Consider the following 25801-nt stretch of genomic DNA (forward strand, 5'->3'; position numbering starts at 1 on the left):
TGCTATGAGATTAGAAATGAATTACAGGGAAAAAAACGTAAAAAACACAAACACATAGAGGCTAAACAATATGTTACTAAATAACCAAGAGATCACTGAAGAAATCAAAGAGGAAATAAAAAAATACCTAGAGACAAATGACAATGAAAACACGACGATCCAAAACCTACAGGATGCAGCAAAAGCAGTTCTAAGAGGGAAGTTTATAGCTATACAAGCCTACCTAAAGAAACAAGAAAAATCTCAAGTAAACAATCTAACGTTACACCTAAAGGAACTAGAGAAAGAAGAACAAACAAAACCCAAAGTTAGCAGAAGGAAAGAAATCATAAAGATCAGAGCAGAAATAAATGAAATAGAAACAAAGAAAACAATAGCAAAGATCAAAAAAACTAAAAGCTGGTTCTTTGAGAAGATAAACGAAATTGATAAGCCATTAGCCAGACTCATCAAGAAAAAGAGGGAGAGGACTCAAATCAATAAAATCAGAAATGAAAAAGGAGAAGTTACAACAGATACCGCAGAAATACAGAGCATCCTAAGAGACTACTACAAGCAACTCTATGCCAATAAAATGGACAACATGGAAGAAATGGACAAATTTTTAGAAAGGTATAACCTTCCAAGACTGAACCAGGAAGAAACAGAAAATATGAACAGACCAATCACAAGTCATGAAATTGAAACTGTGATTAAAAATCTTCCAACAAACAAAAGTCCAGGACCAGATGGCTTCACAGGTGAATTCTATCAAACATTTAGATAAGTGCTAACACCCATCTTTCTCAAACTCTTCCAAAAAATTGCAGAGGAAGGAACACTCCCAAACTCATTCTACGAGGCCACCATCACCCTGATACCAAAACCAGACAAAGATACTACAAAAAAAGAAAATTACAGACCAATATCACTGATGAATATAGATGCAAAAATCCTCAACAAAATGCTAGCAAACAGACTCCAACAACACATTAAAAGGATCATACACCATGATCAAGTGGGATTTATCCCAGGGATGCAAGGATTCTTCAATATACATAAATCAATCAATGTGATACACAATATTAACAAATTGAAGAATAAAAACCATATGATCCTCTCAATAGATGCAGAAAAAGCTTTTGACAAAATTCAACATCCATTTCTGATAAAAACTCTCCAGAAAGTGGGCATAGAGGGAACCTACCTCAACATAATAAAGGCCACATACAACAAACCCACAGCAAACATCATTCTCAACAGTGAAAAACTGAAAGCATTTCCTCTAAGATCAGGAACGAGACAAGGATGTCCACTCTCACTGCTATTATTCAACATAGTTTTGGAAGTCCTAGCCACAGCAATCAGAGAAGAAAAAGAAATAAAAGGAATACAAATTGGAAAAGAAGAAGTAAAACTGTCAGTTTGCAGATGACATGATACTATACAGAGAATCCTAAAAATGCCACCAGAAAACTACTAGAGCTAATCAATGAATTTGGTAAAGTTGCAGGATACAAAATTAATGCACAGAAATCTCTTGCACACCTATACACTAATGATGAAAAATCTGAAAGAGAAATTATGGAAACACTCCCATATACCATTGCAACAAAAAGAATAAAATACCTAGGAATAAACCTACCTAGGGAGACAAAAGACCTGTATGCAGAAAACTGTAAGACACTGATGAAAGAAATTAAAGATGATACCAACAGATGGAGAGATATACCATGTTCTTGGATTGGAAGAGTCAATATTGTGAAAATGACTATACTACCCAAAGCAATCTACAGATTCAATGCAATCCCTATCAAATTACCAATGGCATTTTTTACGGAACTAGAACAAATCATCTTAAAATTTGTATGGAGACAACAAAAGACCGCGAATAGCCAAAGCAGTCTTGAAGGAAAAAAACGGAGCTGGAGGAATCAGACTCCCTGACTTCAGACTATACTACAAAGCTACAGTAATCAAGACAATATGGTACTGGCACAAAAACAGAAACATAGATCACTGGAACAAGATAGAAAGCCCAGAGATAAACCCACGCACCTATGGTCAACTAATGTATGACAAAGGAGGCAAAGATATACAATGGAGAAAAGAAAGTCTCTTCAATAAGTGGTGCTGGGAAAACTGGACAGCTACATGTAAAAGAATGAAATTAGAACACTCCCTAACACCATACACAAAAATAAACTCAAAATGGATTAGAGACCTAAATGTAAGACTGGACACTATAAAACTCTTAGAGGAAAACATAGGAAGAACACTCTTTGACATAAATCACAGCAAGATCTTTTTTGATCCACCTCCTAGAGTAATGGAAATAAAAACAAAAATAAACAAATGGGACCTAATGAAACTTCAAAGCTTTTGCACAGCAAAGGAAACCATAAACAAGACAAAAAGACAACCCTCAGAATGGGAGAAAATATTTGCAAACGAATCAATGGACAAAGGATTAATCTCCAAAATATATAAACAGCTCATGCAGCTCAATATTAAAGAACCAAACAACCCAATCCAAAAATGGGCAGAAGACCTAAATTGACATTTCTCCAAAGAAGACATACAGATGGCCAAGAAGCACATGAAAAGCTGCTCAACATCACTAATTATTAGAGAAATGCAAATCAAAACTACAATGAGGTATCACCTCACACCAGTTAGAATGGGCATCATCAGAAAATCTACAAACAACAAATGCTGGAGAGGGTGTGGAGAAAAGGGAACCCTCTTGCACTGTTGGTGGGAAATGTAAATTGATACAGCCACTATGGAGAACAGTATGGAGGTTCCTTAAAAAACTAAAAATAGAATTACCATATGACCCAGCAATCCCACTCCTGGGCATATACCCAGAGAAAACCATAATTCAAAAAGACACATACACCCCAGTGTTCATTGCAGCACTATTTACAATAGCCAGGTCATGGAAGCAACCTACATTCCCATCGACAGACGAATGGGTAAAAAAGTTGTGGCATATATATACAATGGAATATTACTCAGCCATAAAAAGTAACGAAACTGAGTCATTTGTTGAGACGTGGATGGATCTAAAGACTGTCATACAGAGTGAAGTAAGTCAGAAAGAGAAAAACAAGTATCGTATATTAATGCATGTATGTGGAACCTAGAAAAATGGTACAGATGAACTGGTTTGCAGGGCAGAAGTTGAGACACAGATGTAGAGAACAAACGTATGGACACCAAGGGGGGAAAACCGCGGTGGGGTGGGGATGGTGGTGTGCTGAACTGGGCGATTGGGATTGACATGTATACAGTGACGTGTATAAAATTGACGACTAATAACCTGCAGTATAAAAAATCAAACAAACAAAAAAACCAACTAATACTAAACTTTCTTTGGGTTATTTGTATGGAAATATGTTAATATAAATGTTTCAGACATTACATGAAATTTCTAAAACTCTTATATGTTCTGGTATAATGTTATGTCATAATTCTAGCTATTTAAAATGTATATCTCAGGGCTTCCCTGGTGGCGCAGTGGTTGAGAATCTGCCTGCCAATGCAGGGGACACGGGTTCGAGCCCTGGTCTGGGAAGATCCCACATGCCGCGGAGCAACTGAGCCCGTGCGCCACAACTACTGAGCCTGCGCGTCTGGAGCCTGTGTTCCGCAACAAGAGAGGCCGCGATAGTGAGAGGCCCGCGCACCGCGATGAAGAGTGGCCCCCACTTGCCGCAATTAGAGGAAGCCCTCGCACAGAAACGAAGACCCAACACTGCCTAAATAAATAAATAAACTTATAAAAAAATGTATATCTCAGAAATAACTAAATTTCCTTGTCAATTGCATTATTATGAACTTTCATCAAATCTTTAACCATGGTCATTTTTAAGTCTTTTGTCATTTACAGAGAGTTCTGGGTGTACTCTGATGCTTTTGCAAAAATGTTCCTATAAAAGGGTTTCATCTTCAAGGAATTCATGGAAAAGACTCTGACAAGTACAGGTTTCTGGTAACTGACTATACTGCTGAATTGAATGAATAAGCATTTTCAGAACTCTAATGGAAAACTGATGAATTCATAAAAGTGCTAACAAAAGATCAAGATGAAAAAAAAATTAATTACATGGGACTGAGTGAACTGATGAGGATGATTATAATTTTTGTGACTTTGAATAAAAAAAGAAAAAGATTAAAAAAATATATAAACAATAAATGCTGGAGAGGCTGTGGAGAAAAGGGAACCCTCTTGCACTGTTGGTGGGAATGTAAATAGATGCAGCCACTATGGAGACCGTATAGAGGTTCCTTAAAAAACTAAAAATAGAATTACCATATGACCCAGCAATCCCACTACTGGGCATGTACCCTGAGAAAACCATAATTCAAAAAGAGTCACGTACCACAATGTTCATTGCAGCTCTGTTTACAATAGCCAGGACATGGAAGCAACCTAAATGTCCATCGACAGATGAATGGATAAAGATGTGGCACATATATACAATGGAATATTACTCGGCCATAAAAAGAAATGAAATTGAGTTATTTGTAGTGAGTTATTTGTAGGTGAGGACCTAGAGTCTGTCATACAGAGTGAAGTAAGTCAGAAAAAAAAATAAATACTGTATGCTAACACATATATATGGAGTCTAAAAAAAAAAGGTTCTGAAGAACCTAGGGGCAGGACAGGAACAAAGACGCAGAAGTTGAGAATGGACTTGAGGACATGGGGAGGGGTAAGGGTAAGCTGGGACGAAGTGAGAGAGTGGCATGGACTTATATATACTACCAAATGTAAAAGACAGCTAGTGGGAAGCAGCTGCATAGCACAGGGAGATCAGCTCGGTGCTTTGTGACCACCTAGAGGGGTGGGAGGGAGACACAAGACGGAGGAGATATGGGGGTATATGTATATGTATAGCTGATTGAATTTGTTATAAAGCAGAAACTAACACACCTTTGTAAAGCAATTATACTCCAATAAAGATGTTAAAAAAAAAACAAAACGACAATGGTATCACCTCACACCAGTCAAAATGGCTATCATCAAAAAATCCACAAACAATAAATGCTGGAGAGGGTGTAGAGAGAAGGGAACCCTCCTACATTGTTGGTGGGAATGTAAATTGGTACAGCCACTATGCAGAACAGTATGGAGGTTCCTTGAAAAACTAAAAATACAGCTACCATATGATCCTGCAATCCCACTCCTGGGCATATATCTGGAGCAAAACATAGTCCTAAAGGATACATGCACCCCAGTGTTCACTGTAGCACTGTTTACAATAGCCAAGACATGGAAGCAACCTAAATGTCCATCTACAGAGGAATGAATAAAGAAGATGTGGTACATATATACAATTAACTATTACTCAGCCATTAAAAAGAATGAAATAATGCCATTTTGCAGCAACATGGATGGACCCAGAAATTGTCATACCGAGTGAAGTCAGAGAAAGACAAATATATGATATCGCTTATATGGGGAATCTAAAAATAAAATGATACAAGTGAACTTATTTACAAAACAGAAACAGACTCACGAACTTAGAGAATGAACTTAGGGTTACCAGGGGGAAGGGATAGTTGGGGAATTTGGGATTGACATGTACACACTGCTATATTTAAAATGGATAACCAACAAGGAACTACTGTATAGCACAGGGAACTCTGCTCAGTATTATGTAACAACCTAAAAGGGAAAAGAATTTGAAAAATAGATACATGTATATGTATACCTGAATCACTTTGCTGTACACCTGAAACTATCACACTGTCAATCAACTATACTCCAATATAAAATAAAAAGTTTAAAAAAACATTAATGACTTCAAAGTTAATGCTGTTTTTTATTATCTTAAAATCAATAGTGGATACTCAAGTGATCATTGTATCATTATGTCTTCATGTATTTTATACTATTTTGTACTTATTCATGTTTCAATAAAACGATTTAAAAAAAACCACAATGAGATATCCTCACACCTGTCAGAATGGCTATTATCAAAAAGACAAGATGTGGAGAAAAGAGAACCCTTGGTGCACTCTTGGTGGGAATGTAAATTGGTACAACTGCTATGGAAAACAGTACAGAGATTGCTTAGACCAAAGGATTTTAATATAACAGAGTATAAAAAGTTCCTTGCTGTGATTTCAGATTCTATCTTGAAACTAACCTTTAAGAAACTACCACTTGTTGAGTTTTGGTGTCATATCAAGGAGTATCCACAATTACCTGAAAAACCCATTTAAAAAAAAAAACTTTCCATCTGTATATCTGTGTGAAGCCAGATTTTCTTCATATACTTCAACCAGAACAACATGTGTCGGCAGATTGAGTGCAGAAGCGGATAGGAGAGTCCAGCTAGATATTAAAGAGATTTGCAAAAGTCATTATATTTTTGTGTTAGGAAATATAGTTTTCATTAAAATGTTTTTAATATTATAATGGTTATATATAACCATTATAATGGTTTTATAAGTTTTAAATGAATATTTAAAATTTTTGTTTTAATTTCTAACAGATAAATATCACACATAACTCAAAACAAAAGCTGTAAGTGTAAAGGAGTCTTGTGATAAAAGTTTGAGAATCTTTATTACAGAATTTCTCCTCGAGGTACATATTCTAGCATTTCTTTGGCATAGTCCCACATGCTGCTAGCATAAGCTACCTCTGCTCTTGGGATGAAATTCCAGTTTCATGCTGGGTTTTCTTATTTTCTATTTTGAGTAATGATTTTCCAAACCTGGCTTTCCATCACTTCATCCTGGAAGTTCCCCTTAAACTCACTGGGCCAAGACAATTCACCTTTGCTGTTTTACCACCTTCTTTTTATAGTTTATCTGGGGCAAACATAGATTTACATTATTTATCATAAAGTGTTTTTCTTTAAACAAATACTGTATGATTTCTTCTTGACTATGTTTAATTTGCCAAATCAAACTTTGATGTTTTAGAATTCTTCCCCTTCATTTGTTTCTGCCTGACTTTTGTTGTGAACATGTCTTAACACTAAAGCTGGTTTTTGTTTTTTACAAACCCTGGATCTAGTTTAAAACATTTTTGCCTCATCATCTGCTGCTGTATTCTTTAAGAATCCCCTCTCTACAAATGGGATGGAATGGCTTATATAAGGTGCTTTCTTGCTTATGACGAAACTTTCATGTCTTTTCTTGATTCTGTATTCAAGTCTTCCTCTGATCTGTAGTTTGGTGTTCTGAGTAGATGAGATGGCACAGTGTTGTGCAAAGACCACAGGCTTTGGAATCAAAATGGATCTAGGTTTGAATCCTAGCCCTGTTAGTAGCTACGTGATCTCATGCAAGTCACTCAACCTCATCTGTAAAATGGTGAGACTGAAATTCTGTCTATAAGCAGCTAGGACAACACCTGGCAAATATCTAAATAACATGATCCATTATTACTATTACTGCCAGTGCTGTTACCCTTTCAGATTTGCCTTCCCTTGCAAATGAACAAATGAGCATCCTGGTCAGTTATTACTGAGGGTTAAGAACTCACGAGTCAATAGGGCCATGATAAGATGGCGTGTCTGATGCTGCAGAGCAAGAGACGAGATAAAGCTACTGGGTTAATTCACCAGCATGCAGACATTGTGAAGCACTACTTAGAACATTCTAGTCTTCCTAATGACAAAAACCCCTAAGGCTTGCCCTTAGCTGCTGCTGTGCAAATTTGCTATCATGCTGCCTTTTTCAGAATCCAATTCAAGAGGTGCAAGCTCTGGCCTATGTATTTTCTTTTGTCTAAAACAGTTATTCTCTTCTTTGCAAATAGAGATAATTCCATGTCTTTCTATTTCAAGTTCTTGAGTCACTTCCTGGCTCTTTTGTTTTTACTTTTCCTCAGCCTTGTAATTTTGCTAATTGTGGCCTAACCAGGTATTTCTCAACCTGAGGGCTTCTAAGGCAACCCAGCCTACTCGGAGAGGGGGGCAGTTCCTAGGTGAACTCTTTCCTCTGTTAGCACAAGTCCAGCAGAAAGTGGCCAGGGGCTCGTTCCTGTGTGCACAGAACCTTCCATTTCTCTGCACTTGGGTAGAGGACTGTCTAATCCTTAGAGCCACCCCAGTAGCCTCAGCTGCTTCCATCGCACTTGGCTATAGTTCAGTGTGTATGGCATATGAATTTTGGTTGATGTCTTTCCCAGTTGTCTGAAGAACACAGTGTGAGCTGAACTGATGTGTCTCCTAGGAAAACATCAAATATCAGAGCTGGAAGAAACACTAGAGTCTGACTTTTCCAGATAAGGAAACTAAATAGAGAAATGGGGCTTGCCTAAGGATTCTAGACTCATTAAAGTCCCTTACCTTTTTGCTCATATTTATTTTAGTATTCTTGACTAGTTTTCTCTTTGTTCTTTCCTTCCTCTCTGTCCTGCCACCCCATTTTTGATGCTTCCAGATATGCATTTCTGCTAATACGCACTAACTAGCAACAGTCAGCTTCCATGTAGAACGTTTACTTCTGGCAGTCAGAACATGCTGCTGACAGAGACACCTTCCAGGGAGGGTCTTGGATTCTCCCTGTGTGATACCACTAGCTCACAACTGTCTGGAGATTAGCACTACAAGCACCACATGTATCCAAAACATAACCAGGCCTGCAGACATGTGGCTAAGAAGGAGTGGTGGGGCTCTTGGAAAAGTTTGTGCTTTTAGGTAGCAGCAGCCCTCAGAGCCTCTTATGCCTCCAGGCCTCCTTCTATACCGTATTCACTGTTTGCCTAGAAAACATCCCCTGTGTTCTGCTAGAGAACAACCCCTCCTGTAACAGGTTCCTTTGAAGCAGCTCGGACTCTAAAGCATTCCTACCGTTCATGCTTAGCGCACACACCCCTCCTGTACTCCCCTCCACTATAAGCCTTAAGTCTTATATTTACCTCCATTCCAGCACTTCCTGGGTTGCATTCTAATTGTTGTTTTACTTGCTAAGTTCTTACTGGGCTGTAGGTTCTTGAGGGCCGGACCTCTACCTTGTTCTTTGTGGCTCCCTTCCTTTTATCACCCCGGTGTCTAGTACACAGTAGGCACAAACATTGTTGAATGAAGATATCTAGGAATTTTACTAACAGAAGAACTCATTCCCTCAGAATGTCTAAAATGAGATTTTTAAAACTTTTATTAAAAATGTAAGATTATCTTGCAGCTATAGGGTTTTTTCCCATTTTCCTTTTTTGCCGTGAACATGTATTACTTGAGTAATAATTTTTAGAAGGTGACAAATCATGATTATCAGAAGCTGGGCAATGTCCACTGAAGACAAAAGTACACCATGGTGTCGGACAAGAAAAAGCACTACCAGCCTATGAGACATAAGGAACACCAGGCACAGGGCAGGCGCCTCAGATTTAAACTCTGTCTGTACCTCTACTGTGGTAAATCAAGTAACAGCCAAGCTTAAACCAGGACAGACTACATCAACAATGATCTTACCACTTTTACCGATGTTTTCTGTCTTTGAACGTGAATGCATGTGTTTCCACTTCTTTAATGGCCTGTTCAGCCAGTCGCCTAACTGTATGTAGTTTCACTGCAGTCACACCAGAACCCGGAGCAGCGACAGTGGGTACTGGCTGGCACAAGCACTCCAAGAGGAAGGACCTCAGTGGCCTGGTTAGCTCAGGTAGGGCCTATTTCCATGTTCAGTTTTCGTGTCAGGAAAAACAGTGATCCTGAAGAATTTGTATCCCTCTGTTCAATCCATTGTTCTAGAACAGTAACTTAAAGTGTTGCTATAGAAGATGGTAAAGACAGAGACAGGCCATCTCCACCTACCCTTATTGTAAGATTAGACACGATGACATATACTGAAGAACTATTCTCCTGAGGAAATGAAAGATGAAGAGTGGTCTATAGTGTTAGCCTTTAAATGTGTGAGATAAAGAATTTATTCACCACCTATCCCAGAAAGAGGAATACAGGTAAGAATTTCAATTTAATTTTGGAAACGAAATTTGGAAACTCTTCTAATACAAGTATCAATATGAATTTGGAGTCATATCAAGGGTAGTTTCTGTAGGGGCAGATATTCAGTGTGAGGATCTCAGCTATAAGGATGTGTGGAGACCCGGGAGGATTCAACTCTGTTACCACAGAACTGCTTTCGGACATGCCCTCTCCCCTTGCAGTTTGCTGTTACCAAAGAAAGACTCCTGCAGAACTATTCATCCAGGCTCAGGGTTCCTGAGGCCTGGTCTGCTGGGAGCTCCTGAGGATGGTCTCCTCCTCACTGCATTACCTGCTGTGCTCGACAGCAGGCTGTCAGCCTGTGCTTTCCACAGAATTCTGCATGGAATTCATCAATATTCAAGGATGAATTTCCTTTTTAATTTATCTATTAAACTGTGCTAACAGTGGTATGAGAAAGAAAATACAGGTGCTTTCTCCATCTGGCTCACCACTCACTCAAAATAAATGGACAATCACAGGGCAGACGTTATAGTGCCCAGTTTGTAGCCTCATATCTGCACTGGGGTTACAGGTTAACTGATTCAGAGTGGCTGAGCCACAGAAAAAAAACATGAGCAAGGCAGTGTGTGATGTCCTTTTTCAGGAAGTATCAGTTGCTATAAAAGGTGTACGTCAGCCCAGTTTATTTACATCATATAGAAGAACCATGTATAAAGAAGAAAAAGCACCAGGCTGGGAGCTCAGATATGTTACTTGTTTGCTCTGACCTTCTAGACAAGTTGTTCTTTGAATATAAGTTTGGTAAAACTCTTTGAAAGCAACTCAGCAATATAGATAAAATTTAACTTTATATCTTATACCTATAATACCATTTCATCTACACAAATATACATACAAGGATGTTTTTCAGTGTTTTTTATAGTAAAATTGGAAACGTAATTATTCACTAATAGGATACTGAGTGGTTAAAGAGTGCTATGACCATAGGCGGGATAAAAATGTAGTCACTAAAAGTGATGTCTATATCTATTGACATGGAAAGATATTCATAGTACATTGTTTTTTAAAAGGCTACAAAATAGCATGATTTTTGTAGTAAAAACACACAACGTAAGTTTGGAAGGAGATACACTAACATGTTAACAGTGGCTCTCACTGGAGAACAGGGCTCCATTTTACTTTCATTTTCTTCTTTCTACCTTTAGATACAGTCTGGTTTGAATTTAGAAAAGTCAATTTCTATTATAGACAGTTCCTAGAGAAAAGTCAGTTGTATACATATATACCAAACCATGCCATCCATGGAAAGGGTAGAAAACCACCTACCTAAGTAGAATTAACATGAGGAGCGAATAAGAAGGCTGAGTCAAAGGCCCAGACGTAACTGAACCACACACAGAGCTGGAGCCATCTTCGTCACGTGGGACTGTGGATCCAGTGTCACCTTATCTTCCAAATTGCCAAGCTCAGTCAGACTTTTATTCGAACTCTCCTAATATTTAAATATTGGCAGCTTAGTCAAATGGTGTTAAAATACAAGTTACCAAAGAAGGCATACAAATGGCAAATAAGCATGTGAAAAACACACATTATATGACGTTCTGGAAAAGGCAAAACTATAAGGTATGGAAAACAGATCATGGTTGCCAAGGGTTGAAGGTCTGACAAGAGCAGGTAGCATGAGGGACTTTCTGGTGGTGGTGGAAATGTTCTGTCTTGATTGTGGTGATGGATACATGCCTCTACTTGTCAAGCCTCACGGACAGGACCAGAAAAAGCGAGATAACTGTGTCCTTGGGATGGTCAGTTTGTGACCTCTCTGTATGACATTCAGAACCCAGTTTCCATATGATGAACTGCTCACACCCATTCTTCCACCTATAAGGTGGGAAGGATGAACTAAGTTAGTGGCGTCCATTCATCAATAGGCTTATCAATCCACAAACTTATCAGCACCATACTCTTCATTGAAGCAGGATCTTAACTTTGCAAATTGTTTCATTAATATACTTGAAATACCTAAGGATACAAGTTTATCTCACTTTGTATATTTAGAAACATTATGTAAAGGAACTCTGCAAAGCTAACACTAATTTTTGGTGTCTGTTTCCCAAATCTTTCCTTAAGGCAAAGTTTTTCTGTGTTGTATTATTCAGGCTGTTGCTTTCTCCTGTAATCTCTAATAAACTACTCTTCTGGAATCCCCCCAGTCTCTCCTGGCATCAGAGGAGCTGCCCGTGGTCTATGAACAATCTGCATGGAACACAGAAGAGTTAGGCCCCTTTCTACGCTTGTGCCTCATGGATCAGAATTTCCCAGCATTCGTGGAAGAGGTGGAAAAGGAACTGAAAAAGCTGACAGGGCTGAGCAACTAACATTCTACGTACATACAGAACTGAGGAACTTGAGCGCAATGGAAAAAATGCTTCCTCCTAAGATTAGAGAAGATACTAGAATAAAGAGTATTATTCCAACACCTTTTATCAGTTTTATTTTTAAAAACAGGTGAATCCACTTCTTTATACATCATTGCACTTCAACAATTACACAAAACACAAGTACATGCATCTACCATTACGCACCGTGTGAGAACCCTGCCGGGTGTGAAAATCTACACTCAATGAAAAAATACAGTGTCAACCTCAAAGTATAACTAGTTGCATAGAATACCATGCTGTAACATTTCAAGGTCATTGAAAACAAAAGGTAAATTATAAAAGTTTGCCTTAATTGAATGTACAATTAGGTTCAACACATCAGTGCAAAAGGATTTAAGAATTTACATGATTTAACAAAAGAAAAAATAATCACTTAAAAAGCAATCATACATATATACTGCAGTTCATTATATCCATTCAGTGGACTGTTCCAGCTTCTTATCAAAGTCAGAGGTTAAGCCCTTAAAATTATAGATTTCAGTTTATATTACTCATCTTTATGTACCAGAACTGAACAGTTTCCTCATCTGACAACATATAGTAAGGAATGAGTATCAGCAGCTTAAAAATGAAACAAGCATTTATTTTATTTTGGATTTCTCCCACCCCCAAAAATATAAATATATATATATATATTTATATACTGTATATATCTGTAGGTTTTGCTGTACTTTACAAAAATGTATCACTAGATGGCAGCAGTGCATTTTAGAGCTTTGCCAATTTAACAGCTGCATTAAGTAAAAAACGGTGCATGCATGATCTGATCCTCAGAGGACCTTTTTACTTCTATTTAAATATTCTACCAAAGGGAAAAAAAAAAAACAACATTCACAGCACATCAAGCCCAAAATAGTTTACACCTTCTACACTGAAGCATTGTTTAAAATGTACCTGGCTAGGTCACCCTTACAGGAGAGGCTAAATAAGGCATGCTTTAGACAGTCATCATGGTGCTGCTCACTTGAAAGGGAAAGAACCAAAGAGGTACAAGCAGAAAATTTAGCAGGTCATGTTGCCACCAGTTTCAGGAACCTAAAGATCTGTGAAGAAAGAGGAGTATTTAGAAATTAAAAGAGAATATGCACTATTAAGACTACACCAAGTGCCTATAAAACAAAGCTGTGGTTCAAACAGCATGCTCAGGGATGCGGTGTGGAATTCTGATCTCCATGTGCCTAACCGGAAGGTACTCCAGCCCAGCTGTGCCTGGCCACCATTCTCGCCTTGCCCTCAGAAGCAAAGTGGGACCAATTGGCCTCTGAGAATAATCCACCTAAGAAGGTGACGATTTCATTTTTACCTCTTTTTAAAGATGTAAGTAAAGTGGTAAAGTGATGTTTTGAAACATCATACATATTCTGAAAAGCATTTATGTAAATAAGTGAAAGAGCTCAGCTGAAAATCTTCCTTTCCAGCTGCTACACTGGACAGACAACTTGTTCCACCAGTATTGGCTGCTCTTGAAATCAACTAAAAGATCTTGCAACATAACACCAACTATTGAAGAATTTTTAATAAGGTCAACAGAGGCACATTCATTTGAATGTAATTTTTTAAAATTTCTAAAGAAGGCCATACTTACATTATAAGTAGTACTTAATTTGTGTTTCTCTGGCGCAAGTTTTTATCTTTGTGATTGTTGGTAGAGTTGGTTTTCCTTTGGAGGAAAAATTGCATTTACAAGAGTTAAACTCAAGGTCAGTAGCAACTTTTGAAAGTATAACACACGGAAATACAGGGAGTCTTCCACTTACTGCCATCCCTGGTATAGTAAGAAGTTTTATTGCACAATATTAATACACAATTAATATTCCTTGTGTAAAGTGCCTACATACCTTAAATTAATAGATCCTTTTGACTCCCAAGGCAGACAATATACCGGTAACTTTCCCTTTGATTTGTAAACTATAATTACTATAAAGGTGAAATAGTAGTTTTTTCTCTACTCAACACCACTGTCTCTTCTCAAATGGTAAAAGATACTCAATTATATACAGGCAGTGCTGTGCCCTCTGGCACTTAATAATTTGGGCACTGTTTGCCTGCCTCTGACTCCTTAGTCCCCAACTCTAGGAGATTCTGCTAATCTTGGATTGATTCAAAATTTGCAATTTTGTCTCTTGGACACACGCAATTTAATGGAGCCAGGCCGTTTATCCATGCTACAGTCGAGCTTGAAATTAACTTTAACAAAACCTGAAGTCTCAGATATACTGGTGATTTCCCCCACATTATCAATTTAAACGTATGGGGTGTGCAAAATTTTAAACATTTTTTTGGCATGGTATTCCACTTTGTATTGCTACTAAAAAAACTGTATGGCCTGTCCTGGGAATCAAATGGCAATCAGTCAACTCCATGTCTGGCTAAGAAGTCTACACTGCAACAGTGTTTCCACTCACTGTCTTCCCCTACAGTCTTAGCTAGCCCTTTGATTAAACAGCAAATACAAAATAACCCAACCAGAAACTACTGAATCAATGTCGAATAAAGTACTTACATTGGCCCAGCTGGTTCATCGTCTACACAGGTGTTCAGTTTTTAATAATCCATTGAGAGACAGAAGAAGAAGGGAGAAAATTGTGAGACTGCATAAGGATTAACAGAACAGCAAACGGCAAGTGGCAAACATGGCTATTCATAGCATTTATTCAAGGCCATTCCATCTGGAGGTGCAAAACACTCATGGAGTTATTATTTCTAGATTCAGGTTTTTAATGGCAGGTATGTTGTTTCAATGGTTTTAGTTAACACTTTGAATGCTTGTCATGAAAAACTGCAACTGTAGCGGACAGATAGGCTGCAATATCATTATACTCATCTTGTCCCCAAGTTCCAGTGGTTCACTCTTAAATAGATGAGAAGACAAACCAACATTTCAGTTGTAAAATCCTGCTGTTTGTTTTCTTGTGGTGAATGCATGTATAGTTTGGGCTCAATCCTGCAATGTAGATGGATGTGTATGTTCCATATGTTTAACCACACATCCTCACTTCCCCAAAGGACACTGTTCTTGCTGTTTTGTAATCTTTAGGAGAGTCTTTAGTCTGGAGAATGAGACAGAGGAAGCCACAATGGTTCAACCTAATACTGGGTCAGCCAGGGTAGGCTATACCAGCAACAAGTGTAGGTAGACCAGAGGATGTTCTGTGACAGACCAGGGAAAGCTGAATGGTGCTGACATCCCTCTAGAAAAGACTTCAGATAGAAAAACTGGCTCACTCTTGTACCCTGGCCAAAACCAGAACCCAAACCCAGATGAGCCATGAGTTATCTTTTTTTTTCTTTTTAATCGAAAAGCTTACATTATCTGAGTTTAGTTAGGTGCCTTCTTAAATTGGTATTTTCTGATTCTGATTTGTAAGTTTTTCTTTCCTGTTTCAACTAAGGGAAACTTGGTCCCCTTTAATCAGGGATATATGTGTGTGTGTATATGTGTGTGTGTGTGTGTGTGTGTGTGTATACACACAGATTTTTTTTTTTAAGGCCCACAAAGGTGGGGGAAACAAGTAAGTGCTCTTAGTTTCTTTTTATTTTACAAACGTCAGGTAGACTAAATGATTCAGAACTGAAGGCTTCTAGAAAAACTCTCAGCAGGATTCCACAAGGGGGCTTGGTGCACATGAAGCAGTTATGGAGATTACAGTCTCAGTGTAGGCATCTGCAGGAGCACACGTCAGGAGTAATGTCTGTCAGAGGGAGACATTGCTCCACCTGTTCCTTTGAGGCAACGGAGAGGCAAAGCCACCGCCAGCACACACAGTGACTGGAGCAAAAAAAGATTTCAAAAAAAAGAAACAAAACAAAACAGAACAGAAACAAAACTAACCACAAACCAGTGACTTAGCCAAAACAATAGGCTAGCAACACACCAGTGTCCACAGGATTCTACTACTAACAATAGTACACTATCGAACAGTACAGAGAACAAACTAAGACTTAGACACCCAAGACATCTGTGTGCTGTGTATACAGTGGAGATATACAAAGACGTATCAGGTACTGAGACACACGAGCCCAGCCTAGATCCTCCCTCACCACAACACCCTAACGCTCTCAGCATCCTGGCCAAGCCAGCTCAGCTACATGCTAGAAACTAAGCACTTCTGGGACTTACAGGAAAGGACACAGGAGCAAACTTAGAATACTTTTAGTGCTCTGGCTGTGCACCCGAAAACACAAAATTCTAAAGCAAGATAGCTGATTCAAGAATATCACCAATCTACTCCCAATTTTAAGAGAAAAAAAAGGGGAGAGGGAATCGCGATAGCCAAGCTAATCTTTTCAAAGCGTGACACTTCAGCACTAACCCAAGCACTTCACACCATGAGCTTTTCTTTCTTCAGTAATGGGGATACATGTACGCCCTGGTGTCTGACTAATAACGTCATTTTCCAGCCCAACAAGCCGATAACGTGCAAAGGGCTGCATGAGGGGTTTTAGCAACAGTGGCTCTGGTGTAGCTGCCATGCCTGCAAGTGGGAGCAGTTGCTGTTCACACTTGTGCCTACGTCTCACGAGCCCCTTCATCTCTCTCCCCAAATCCACTTCCACATTTATAAGGAACAAAGAAAAGAGCCTCAAGTCTCCCACTTTCCTGGACTGAATCACTATCTGCAGCACCACTCTCCCTTTACAGGTCAAACAACAAAACAACTTGACCTCTAACAAGGAAATCAGGAGAGAGGGAAAGAACAGAACTACAGATAAAAGGTACAAAAATCAAAGTAAATGAGGATTAAACAGCAAACTGAAATCCAAATTAGTTGTGAAAGTGAATGAAGTAAACTTGAAGAAAAGTGTTAACATTATGAACTGTGCATCGTATAGACTGAAGCGGAGATTAAACAAACTCCAAAAGCATGCATATCGCTCACTTACCACCATGTTTTAAGGGTTTGATGCAATTGAGGGGGGAAAAAAAAGAAGTCATAGTAACCGGCAAATATCAACATACCCCCAAACCCTCAGGGCAAAAGACAGCCGCTTAAACAATGACTGTTCTCTCCAGCTGGGTATTACTCACAGCCACTGACTAGATGAGAGGAAGAGGGCTGGGGGAGAGTGGAAACAAGATGCTTCTGGAATCCATCTTATGAGTGAAGTTCCTGGTGGACCTGTTGCACACACTGATTCATTCAGCTGAATGTTGTCTTCCCAAGTGAATGCACTTAGAGCCCTCATTCCCCTACATCGCCTCAGAATCTGGAAGGGTGCTCTGCAATGCCTAGTAAATAACAGATTACCTGATACAATACCAGCTCCACAAAGATGGCTTTAATGTCAAAGTAAGTTGACTGTCTGGTCAAAGCTCCTTTTTCATTCACTGCCTTCATCTCACTGAGGATGAGGTTTTATGGTTTCTAAACCCACTTAAATTTTGCCTGATCTCAGCAGAGTAGCATTAAACCCAAAAGAGAGTAACAATTATTTTCAATTTCCTTCCTTATTCAGTCCTATTGTATTTTCTTCATAAGGTAGCTTGTTACTGACCCAGATGACCCCTGGTTAAGAGACAACACGTGTGTTTCGCATATCATTTTTAAAAGTCCCATTCCTTTTCCAACATTCCTGGCCTCTTGTAAAGCTTCATATGCTACCAATGTTTTGACCATTTAACTGATTTTGGAACATTAGACTAGCTCTTAATTCTAAAGTGTTAAAAAGAGTTTGGATACATCACAGCCACTAAAAATGGTTCCCACAAAACCTCAAATATCTTTTATACCAGTAACTTAAAGGAAGAGTGCCTATACTTGCTTATAAAATTATCTCCCTAACGTGATAATGGAAAACTCTTTTTGATGCCAGCACTTCTCTTAAATCAGCTCCTACTGTTTTCATTCAAGGTCAGTAAAATGTGCAGTAGAACTGAAGGCCCAAGCAACTAAGCAGGTTCACTCCCGATCTCACCAGGGTATTGGGAAAAGACTTAAAAGCACACTAATCACTCTCTGGGTTCAGTCAGCAGGGAACCAACACACAAGGTGAGCTCCAAACATATGTCCAGCTGTAAGGTGGATGGAAGGCTAGCGGGATGCTAGTTGTATCTAGTCTTTTTAGAGAATTATCATTTAACATTTTCAGAGAATGTAGTCAGGAGGTGAGTAAACTGAAAAAACAAAGCCCTTGCTTGGCTCCACAATTCATCTGTTACTAAAAACATTGAAGGTTAAAGGTGATATGCAGATAATCTACCTACAAGACAACCCACTGGGGCACCGATCCTGAAAGACACCGTAACAGTGACCGAAAGGGATTTAGATGTAAGTTTCACTTACAAAATGTCCTGAGTATACTCCAGTAGACAAAAAGTCATGGGTCTTTTTTTTTTTCCCCCTGGAAGCAGCTAAACCTTAACTCTAAGTATTTTCTATGTGAGAAATCTAAAGCAATATTTGCTCTTCTAGTGAAACATACTCAGGCTAAACTATATAAGTTTAAATTTGTATGTTTTTATACTTTTGTATTGTTCCCTTAGTGCTTTTCTAGTACAGCGCCGAGTTACCAAAAACTCACAGACTGCCCAAATATGAATACTATGAGTTTTATATGAACTTTTTTCATATAAAAAAGGTCCAGTGACTCAGAAATAAATCACTGCTGTATCTTGATAATAGTGTATTCATTTGGCAGAGAAAAAGCGTGTCAGGCTTATTTTTTTCAAAAATCAATTTTCACAATGGTATAAATAAGTCAACACAGAACTACGAACGGTTGTCTGACAGGTAAAAATTCATCAACTCTAAAACTCCAAATCTGTATCAGGTATAAGGTACCTCCTCATTCATTCCAAAAAGGAGTGTATGCATGTATCTATAGGTAAATTTGAAGAAGGGCATATGGGAGGAAAGCATATGAAGTGAGTTTGCTCTTGTGAATTGCATAGGAGTTGAGGGGAAACTGGCTAAAGAAGAAAAAGACACAGCATAAGGAAAACTCACAGAGGAACAATCAAATTTTCAAAAAAATTACTTCCAGGAGAGAAGAAAAAAGGGTAGGGCAGGAGTAGGGAGGAGTCTGAGAAAAAGAGGCAGAAAGACAAAGAAGAAAACTATGTGATGGAAATGCTCGAGCAAGGGCATGTGATAGAGAATGGAGCCTGGACCGTGCTGGCTGTCAGGAGGGGAAGAGAGAGAAGGCAAACACTGCAATGATTCCAGCATCCCAGATTTTTCGCCCCAATTCAATAACAACAACAAAGTAAAAGCTGCTTGCATTACAGTATTCTTCTAAGACCCTAGAGCAGGAAGGTTTTACTTTGCACTTACCCTGCAGTCATCTCTTTCACATAGGATTCATTCACTGCCTATAATAACTTATCTTAAAAAGAGATATTTTCCCTCCAGGAAGCTGTTCAGATTTGCTGGCCACAGGTGTCTCGTATAACAAACTCGTCCCCATTTGTGTTCAACAGCCATGGAGCTCTTAAAAAAAAAGATAGCTCCTTTCCCTGGGCAGGTGCCTGCACTTGTCAGAACCAATACTAACCATTCCTCAAATCTAACCTGACGGTCTCTTCCACATATGCTGGGATAGCAACCTGGGTAAGTGAAGCGGCTTCCTGCAAAGACAACAGCAACCTCTGACAGGGACAGGCTAAGCCAATGTGTCACTCTGCCAAGAAAGGGGCAGCCAGCCTTGTCTTAAAGTAAAAAGTCAGGTTTTGAAGCCCATTTTTACCTTTTCCTACTGACTTTTTACATCTCAATCTTTCCAAAGGGAAAGCTGAGAAAGGCGATATTTAGCAAAGCAAAAGCATTCAGCCCTTTTCAGGAGTGAGGCATAACTGCTCCTAATAAGCCAATGCTGAAAACACACTGACAGGCAACTCTCCCCCTTTAATCTCAGATCTAGACAGAGGTACTCTGCCTTGGAAGTCCTAATTTGCAACAAGAAAGAGAAATTTAGAGAAAAAAGCATTATGCATATATGAAAATCCTAAGAAAGCACTTTTGCTTCATAGAATAGCAGTTCTGTGGACCCAGGAGAAAGAAAGTAAAAATCCCAGGACACTCTTATGTTGCAGGGCACGAGCCCACGTATTTACAAAGGCCCATCTGCTTCCAGCTGACGTCCATCCCATTCCTCCATCTAGTTTACTGGTGAATGTACATTTGGATGGAAGTCCACCAGGTCTCCCCACATACATCGTTAGTGTCACCAAATAACCTTTCCACCAGCCTCACTCCAATACTCGCTCTACCTAGTGCAGGCAGAGACTTAGGAGCTGCTGAGAAGAAAGGAGAAGAAGGGGAGGTGGCTGCTGCTCTCAAACATGTCCTTCCAGAGACTCTGGAGCCACTGGCATGCCTTCAGGGCTGCGCTCTTCCTGAGGGAGCACCAGACCTCCCTTAGCATTCTCCGCTGACACACATGGCTGGCACTGGGTCCCGGCCAGCCACAGGGACACAGACAGCTCTCTGGGGCAGGGTACAGCACCACAGTGCACAAGCACAGGCCCAGAACAGTCAGACTGGAGTTGGCATCCTCCCCACCACCCAAGGCACTGAGTTTAGGTGCACACCCTTCCAGTCCAATCAGTGACAGGCAAGTGGTGGTAATGGTTGGCTGGCCAATTAATTTGTTTTCGCTGATGCTGTTATAGGGCAAGAGGATGGGGCTGGGGAGCTAGTGAGGAATCTGAAGTACTACTGGTGCAAGTCTCCATCAGTAGTCCCCCCCCCATTATAATGACAGGGTTAGAAATGGAACATCCATAACAAAAAGCATACCTTCCAGGACCTTTTCTGACTCTAAGCATGTCTAACCATCTAAGATTCTTATTCTTTCCAATGCCTAACATTGGCTGTGGTTCCGCTGCTATTATCCACTCCCTTCTCGGACCCTGGGCCAGCTTGAGGGTGCCACCTCAGGCAGGGACTCCAGGTGTTACTGCTTAGCTATCTGTCTTAAACTGGGGGTGGTAATGCATCAGATGCTCTCCACCATTCTTGTCTGTGAGACAGACAAAAAAGCCAAATGGCAGGGGCCTGCTTCACCACAAACCTTGAAAACCTTCTGAAGGGACCAACCAAGGGAACCAAAACGTGGCTTGCTCCAATGGCTTTTCCCAGTAACAGTCTGACTGGACTGGGGCAGTCACCTACAGGGGCTATACCAGGCAACCATGTGACAACCAATCAGATACCTTAAATCTGCCTGAAAGGCCAGGTGGCCTGCGATCTTGGGGTGGCTTCTAGGCTTGACTTGGATTCTCCTCAAGCTCAATCTGCCTGATGATCTGTATTGAAGGAGGACAGAGCTGAACAAAGAGACTGACAACTGCCCGTTCCCCACAGGGGGCCTGAAGGGCAGATGGGACCGGGGTTGGAGAACACCCACATGGAGGAACAGAGCTAATAATTATAGCTCAAGGTGGCTAATCTTAGGGGTACGGGGTGAGGAACCAGTATAAGAAATTTTCCTTCTCTCCTTTTGGGACTGAATCCCAACATTCTTATAGTCCTCTTTGCGTGCTTGGCAACCACCCCAAGGCTTGGAAACCAGCCCCAACATTACAGCTATTTTGTAGGGATGTTCTTACCGTCAGGAACTTCATCTGGCCTCTTCCTCTTTTCATACACAACAATGATCACCACAAGGATGATGATTTCCGCCAGAATTCCCAAGAAGGGCCAGAGTGGGGCCAGGTGGCTCCGTACCCTGAGGATGGTGACAACGGAGGCAGAGCCAATGGAGTTGGTAGCATTACATTCATACTCGCCAGGATCTTCTGTGATCTGCAGGTTTGTGATGCTCAGCTCAGTGTAATTTTCCCTGTTGATGATGATGAAGCGGCCAGAAGTATTGACAATCTCCTGCTCAGGAGCAGATAAAGTGATAACACACAAAGATCAGAGTAGGTGAATTAGTGCCCAATACAAGGCAACACTAACATCCTTAGCAAGACACTGGACGGGATCAGGGAGCAGTGTCTAGTACCATCTTTGTCCAAAGGACTTTGAGTACTTGATCACTGACTGCCCTTCAATCTCAACAACAACCAGTCAACAATCTTCTAGCAGAGCCAGGGTAAAAGACTCCCCTGCTGTTGGTCCTCTGGACTTCTCCAACTTGTATGAAGTGCAGGGAGGTCCTACCCTGTAGACCCAGAAAAGACCAACTCAATTTAGAAGATGCCGCTCCAAACACCAGGTAAGAAACCGTAACCAGGCAGAGGATGGAGAAGGGGTGTGAGCTCCATGGTCAGGCATGTATCTGGTAACATCAGGCCTATCTGATGACTTCAGAGTCAGCATATCTACTTCACGCTTGGTGAATTCTGCAAAGTCTCCCTAAACTTCCTTTAGAAATGATGCTAAGAACTTGCTCCTAGTCAGAGTGGGGGAAATTCGTAACTTCCACTTCCTTTCAGAATTACAGGTTTAAAGGAAAGTTTATTCAATCAATCAAAAGATATTTACATTAGCATGTTACATGTTTTATATCCTACCTAAGGGGAAGGTGAGATAGAAATGGAAAAGGATGACACAAAAATGAACATGGAGATTGGCCTCAAGAGGGAACCAGACCTCCAAAGGGATGGTTAAAGGAACGTGTAAGAAGCCCCAACAGAGGGTATGTATAGAGCCACATTGCACTGAGGGAGTGGACACTGCTGGAAAGAGTCAGGGAAAGTTGGAGAAGAGCTAACATTTGAACTAGGCTGTGGGGGAGGAGAGCTGATCAAGCAAGACAGGAGTGCTCCAGGCATGTGTGGGAAGGCAGAGGTGAGAGTATGACCAGGGGTTTGGGTGGAGCTGGGACAGGTTTGCAGCACTAATCTCATGGGATACTAGCAGGGGAAACATCTGACTCATGTGTCAGTTCATATGCAGCAACCAAAGGATAATCAGAAACAGTAGAGAGGAAAGGCAAAGATAATCCCCAGAATGATGTCTAGCTATAGCATAAATCATGTCTACGTTTGAGTGTGGGTATGGCTGGAAAGGGAAACTCACAGCCTTCAAAATTAGTTATTCTGTGAAGCTTCAACCCTAGGACTTGAAAAGCTGCCAACTTCTCTAACTCCTGCTCTACTCACTCACTAATTCCATGTTTTTCACTTATGATCTGAGGTGATTAGTGAGTGTGACCTTTGGTCCACAAGCCTTCAAAGGGTATTTTAAAAATACCATCATATGCAAGAAACTTCAGTGGTTTTGCCACTAATTTACCTTGGTTAATATGTATAACCTTCCCAAAGAAGCTGGATTAAATGATCTCTAGGGTCCCTTCTGATTCTGAAGACTGGCAGTCAAAGAGGATGCCTGAAAAGTAGAGTGCTAGGCATACAAAGCCTGGGGAGGGATGTATGTCACCCCCTCTGACAGAATAGAATACTGGTCAAGCATTAATCAGAGAGAAAGTGAGAGTCTAAAGTTTTGACTCTCCCAATACCATCAAGAATCATCCCACAGATTGGAAAAGATGTTTTCTTTGACCTTTTCTGGAGCAGATACTGTCAGATTTCCAATGTCTAAGGCTGCCCATGGGCCTCCTTAGATTGTCTCAATTCCTAATCAGTATTTCATGTGTTCCAGGAATATACTATTAATTGTTCTCACTGCCTTGCCTTCCCAAAAAACAAGAAAAGTACGTTAAGACCACTTTATGAGCAATATTTTCTTTAGGATAAATGTACCAGAATAATAGTAAAATTTTAAGATTGGGGTTAGCTCTTCTTGGTGTCTTATCTTGAAGGTAAACAGCCGAATCCTTTACCAGACAGACAGCTTTAACAAATCATGTATAGGGATTCCATGCTGGTCAGAGACTGCCAATGACCTCCAGATTCATGATGTAACCACCAAGACTCTAGAAAGGGTGACCCAAGTCACGGCAGCCAGTATGGCAGGTTGCAGAAACTAGTCCAGATGTCTAGACCTCCCCAGGAGAAACTCCAGCAACCACAGAGACCCACGTGTAGAGAACCAGGGCTGCCTCCTACTCACCACGGGCATACCGTTCTCCTTCTTGCGCCAGATCCACTCTGGGTGGGGGTAGCCAACTGACTTGCAGTACATCACGGCATCCTGCCCTTCATTCTTGTTCTCACTCCGTTTATGGCCAGTGATGTCAGGAGCAGCTGTGAGAAAGAGTGTTGAATACAGTTACCATGGGAGCCTATGCTGAACAGGATACAAAGGCCCCAACTATTGGCTCAGAGCCCTGCTTCTCCTTAGACCCACCCTCATATTCAGCTTTGATAACATGCATTTCAGGTCAGAACAGAGCAATGGAACCAATCCCTTGCCCTAACCTCCCACCCACCAAAGCAGACACGAGGATTACTATATGTGAAGTTCTACTAATAATACAGGTGGTTCTCCAACCTACTGGAAGGGAGCACAGGTGCAACTGCATAAATTAAGCCATCCTTTAAAGAAAATGCAAACAGAAGCTATTACCTTCTCTGCCAGTCATGGTTTTTTCTTAATACACCTGTGTTAGCAATAATTATGTATTATATCAAATGCCATATATTCCCTTCAGGAAATGAGAGATCCCTGAGATCAAACACCTAAAATCAAGTCCTACTGCAAGGTAAATAAAAACAATTAATGCTTGGAGAAGCTACGTGATGAATATCAATGGCCAAGGCTCTCCCAGAAAAGAGGGAATGCAGCAAACTGGTCTTCACAAGGGAAGAAAGAAATGAACAGGAAATTCAACCAGTGTCCCTAGAGATTTTATTAATGGCTTAAGAATCTGATTTATACACACCTGATTTGCAGTTATCTCAATGCACCCAATCTTAGGGGAATTTCTAGACATGCTAGAAGCTGTTGATTTTCTCTGCTTTTAGGGATCACTTAGGAAGAAATAAACAGCACCTGTGGTTTAAATATTAGATAAGTTTCAAGGATCCAATAAGCCTGAGATAGGGGCTAATTCTTTGAATTTGGCCTTCTTTGATCTTAACTGTATTTTCCACCTTACCGCACCAGTTATACTAATCTGAAAGCAATAAAACTCAAAGTAGGCCAGACGTCACTTTGTTGGCGAAGATGGGAAAGAGAATCAATAGGCCTGGTCCAAATTCCAGTTTTGCTGGTTATTTAATTATTCTGTGCTTGAACTCTATACCCCATTATCAAATGGAGTTATTTCTAGCCGCTGCCTATATCCAGTGTCTTGCATAGATAGATAAGATGTCAAAATGTTCATTTTGAGACTGTAAAAGCCTGTACAATTGTATTATATCATGGGCTGACCCCATGTTTCCCTTCTGACTGGCTTGGCTTTTCTTGGCTTAAAAATAATCCAACATCCTGCTACTCCCAGACTGTGCTTCCCAAACCACCTCCTGAGGCACCTGGATAGGAAAAGAATGAGCAAGCCTCCAAGTCATCTCCACAACCTGCCAAACTAAGGCCTGCTCAGTACTACTCAGCGTGAGGTGTTTTCTAGATAGGACAATATAAAGGAAATATCTGTTTTTCCAGGCACAGTTCC

At 40.2% G+C, this 25801-nt stretch overlaps 2 protein-coding genes across 4 annotated transcripts in view; one reads left to right on the forward strand and one right to left on the reverse strand.

The window, feature by feature from the left end:
* The window catches only part of REC114 (REC114 meiotic recombination protein), a gene marked incomplete at its 5' end in the record, with an annotated part of 113253 nt that extends 100027 nt beyond the window's left edge, over positions 1-13226 (forward strand). The window contains 2 exons of the mRNA XM_082386931.1: positions 9526-9612; positions 12110-13226. Coding sequence (XP_082243057.1) covers positions 9526-9612; positions 12110-12274 — 252 coding nt within the window. The 3' untranslated portion in view covers positions 12275-13226. The remainder of the gene's footprint in view (positions 1-9525; positions 9613-12109) is intronic.
* Positions 10563-25801, reverse strand: part of NPTN (neuroplastin) — a 66838-nt gene continuing 51599 nt past the window's right edge. The window contains exons 4-8 of one of the 3 annotated variants that reach the window (XM_082386929.1): positions 24298-24431; positions 21888-22161; positions 14841-14862; positions 13923-13997; positions 10563-11777 (exon numbers count right to left, since the gene is read on the reverse strand). In XM_082386929.1, coding sequence (XP_082243055.1) covers positions 13937-13997; positions 14841-14862; positions 21888-22161; positions 24298-24431 — 491 coding nt within the window. In that variant the 3' untranslated portion in view covers positions 10563-11777; positions 13923-13936. The other 2 variants (XM_082386928.1, XM_082386930.1) reach the window with 2 other exon arrangements.

This window comes from Balaenoptera borealis (assembly GCF_965194805.1).
Source record: "Balaenoptera borealis genome assembly, chromosome: 3".
Classification (NCBI taxonomy): Eukaryota; Metazoa; Chordata; class Mammalia; order Artiodactyla; family Balaenopteridae; genus Balaenoptera; species Balaenoptera borealis.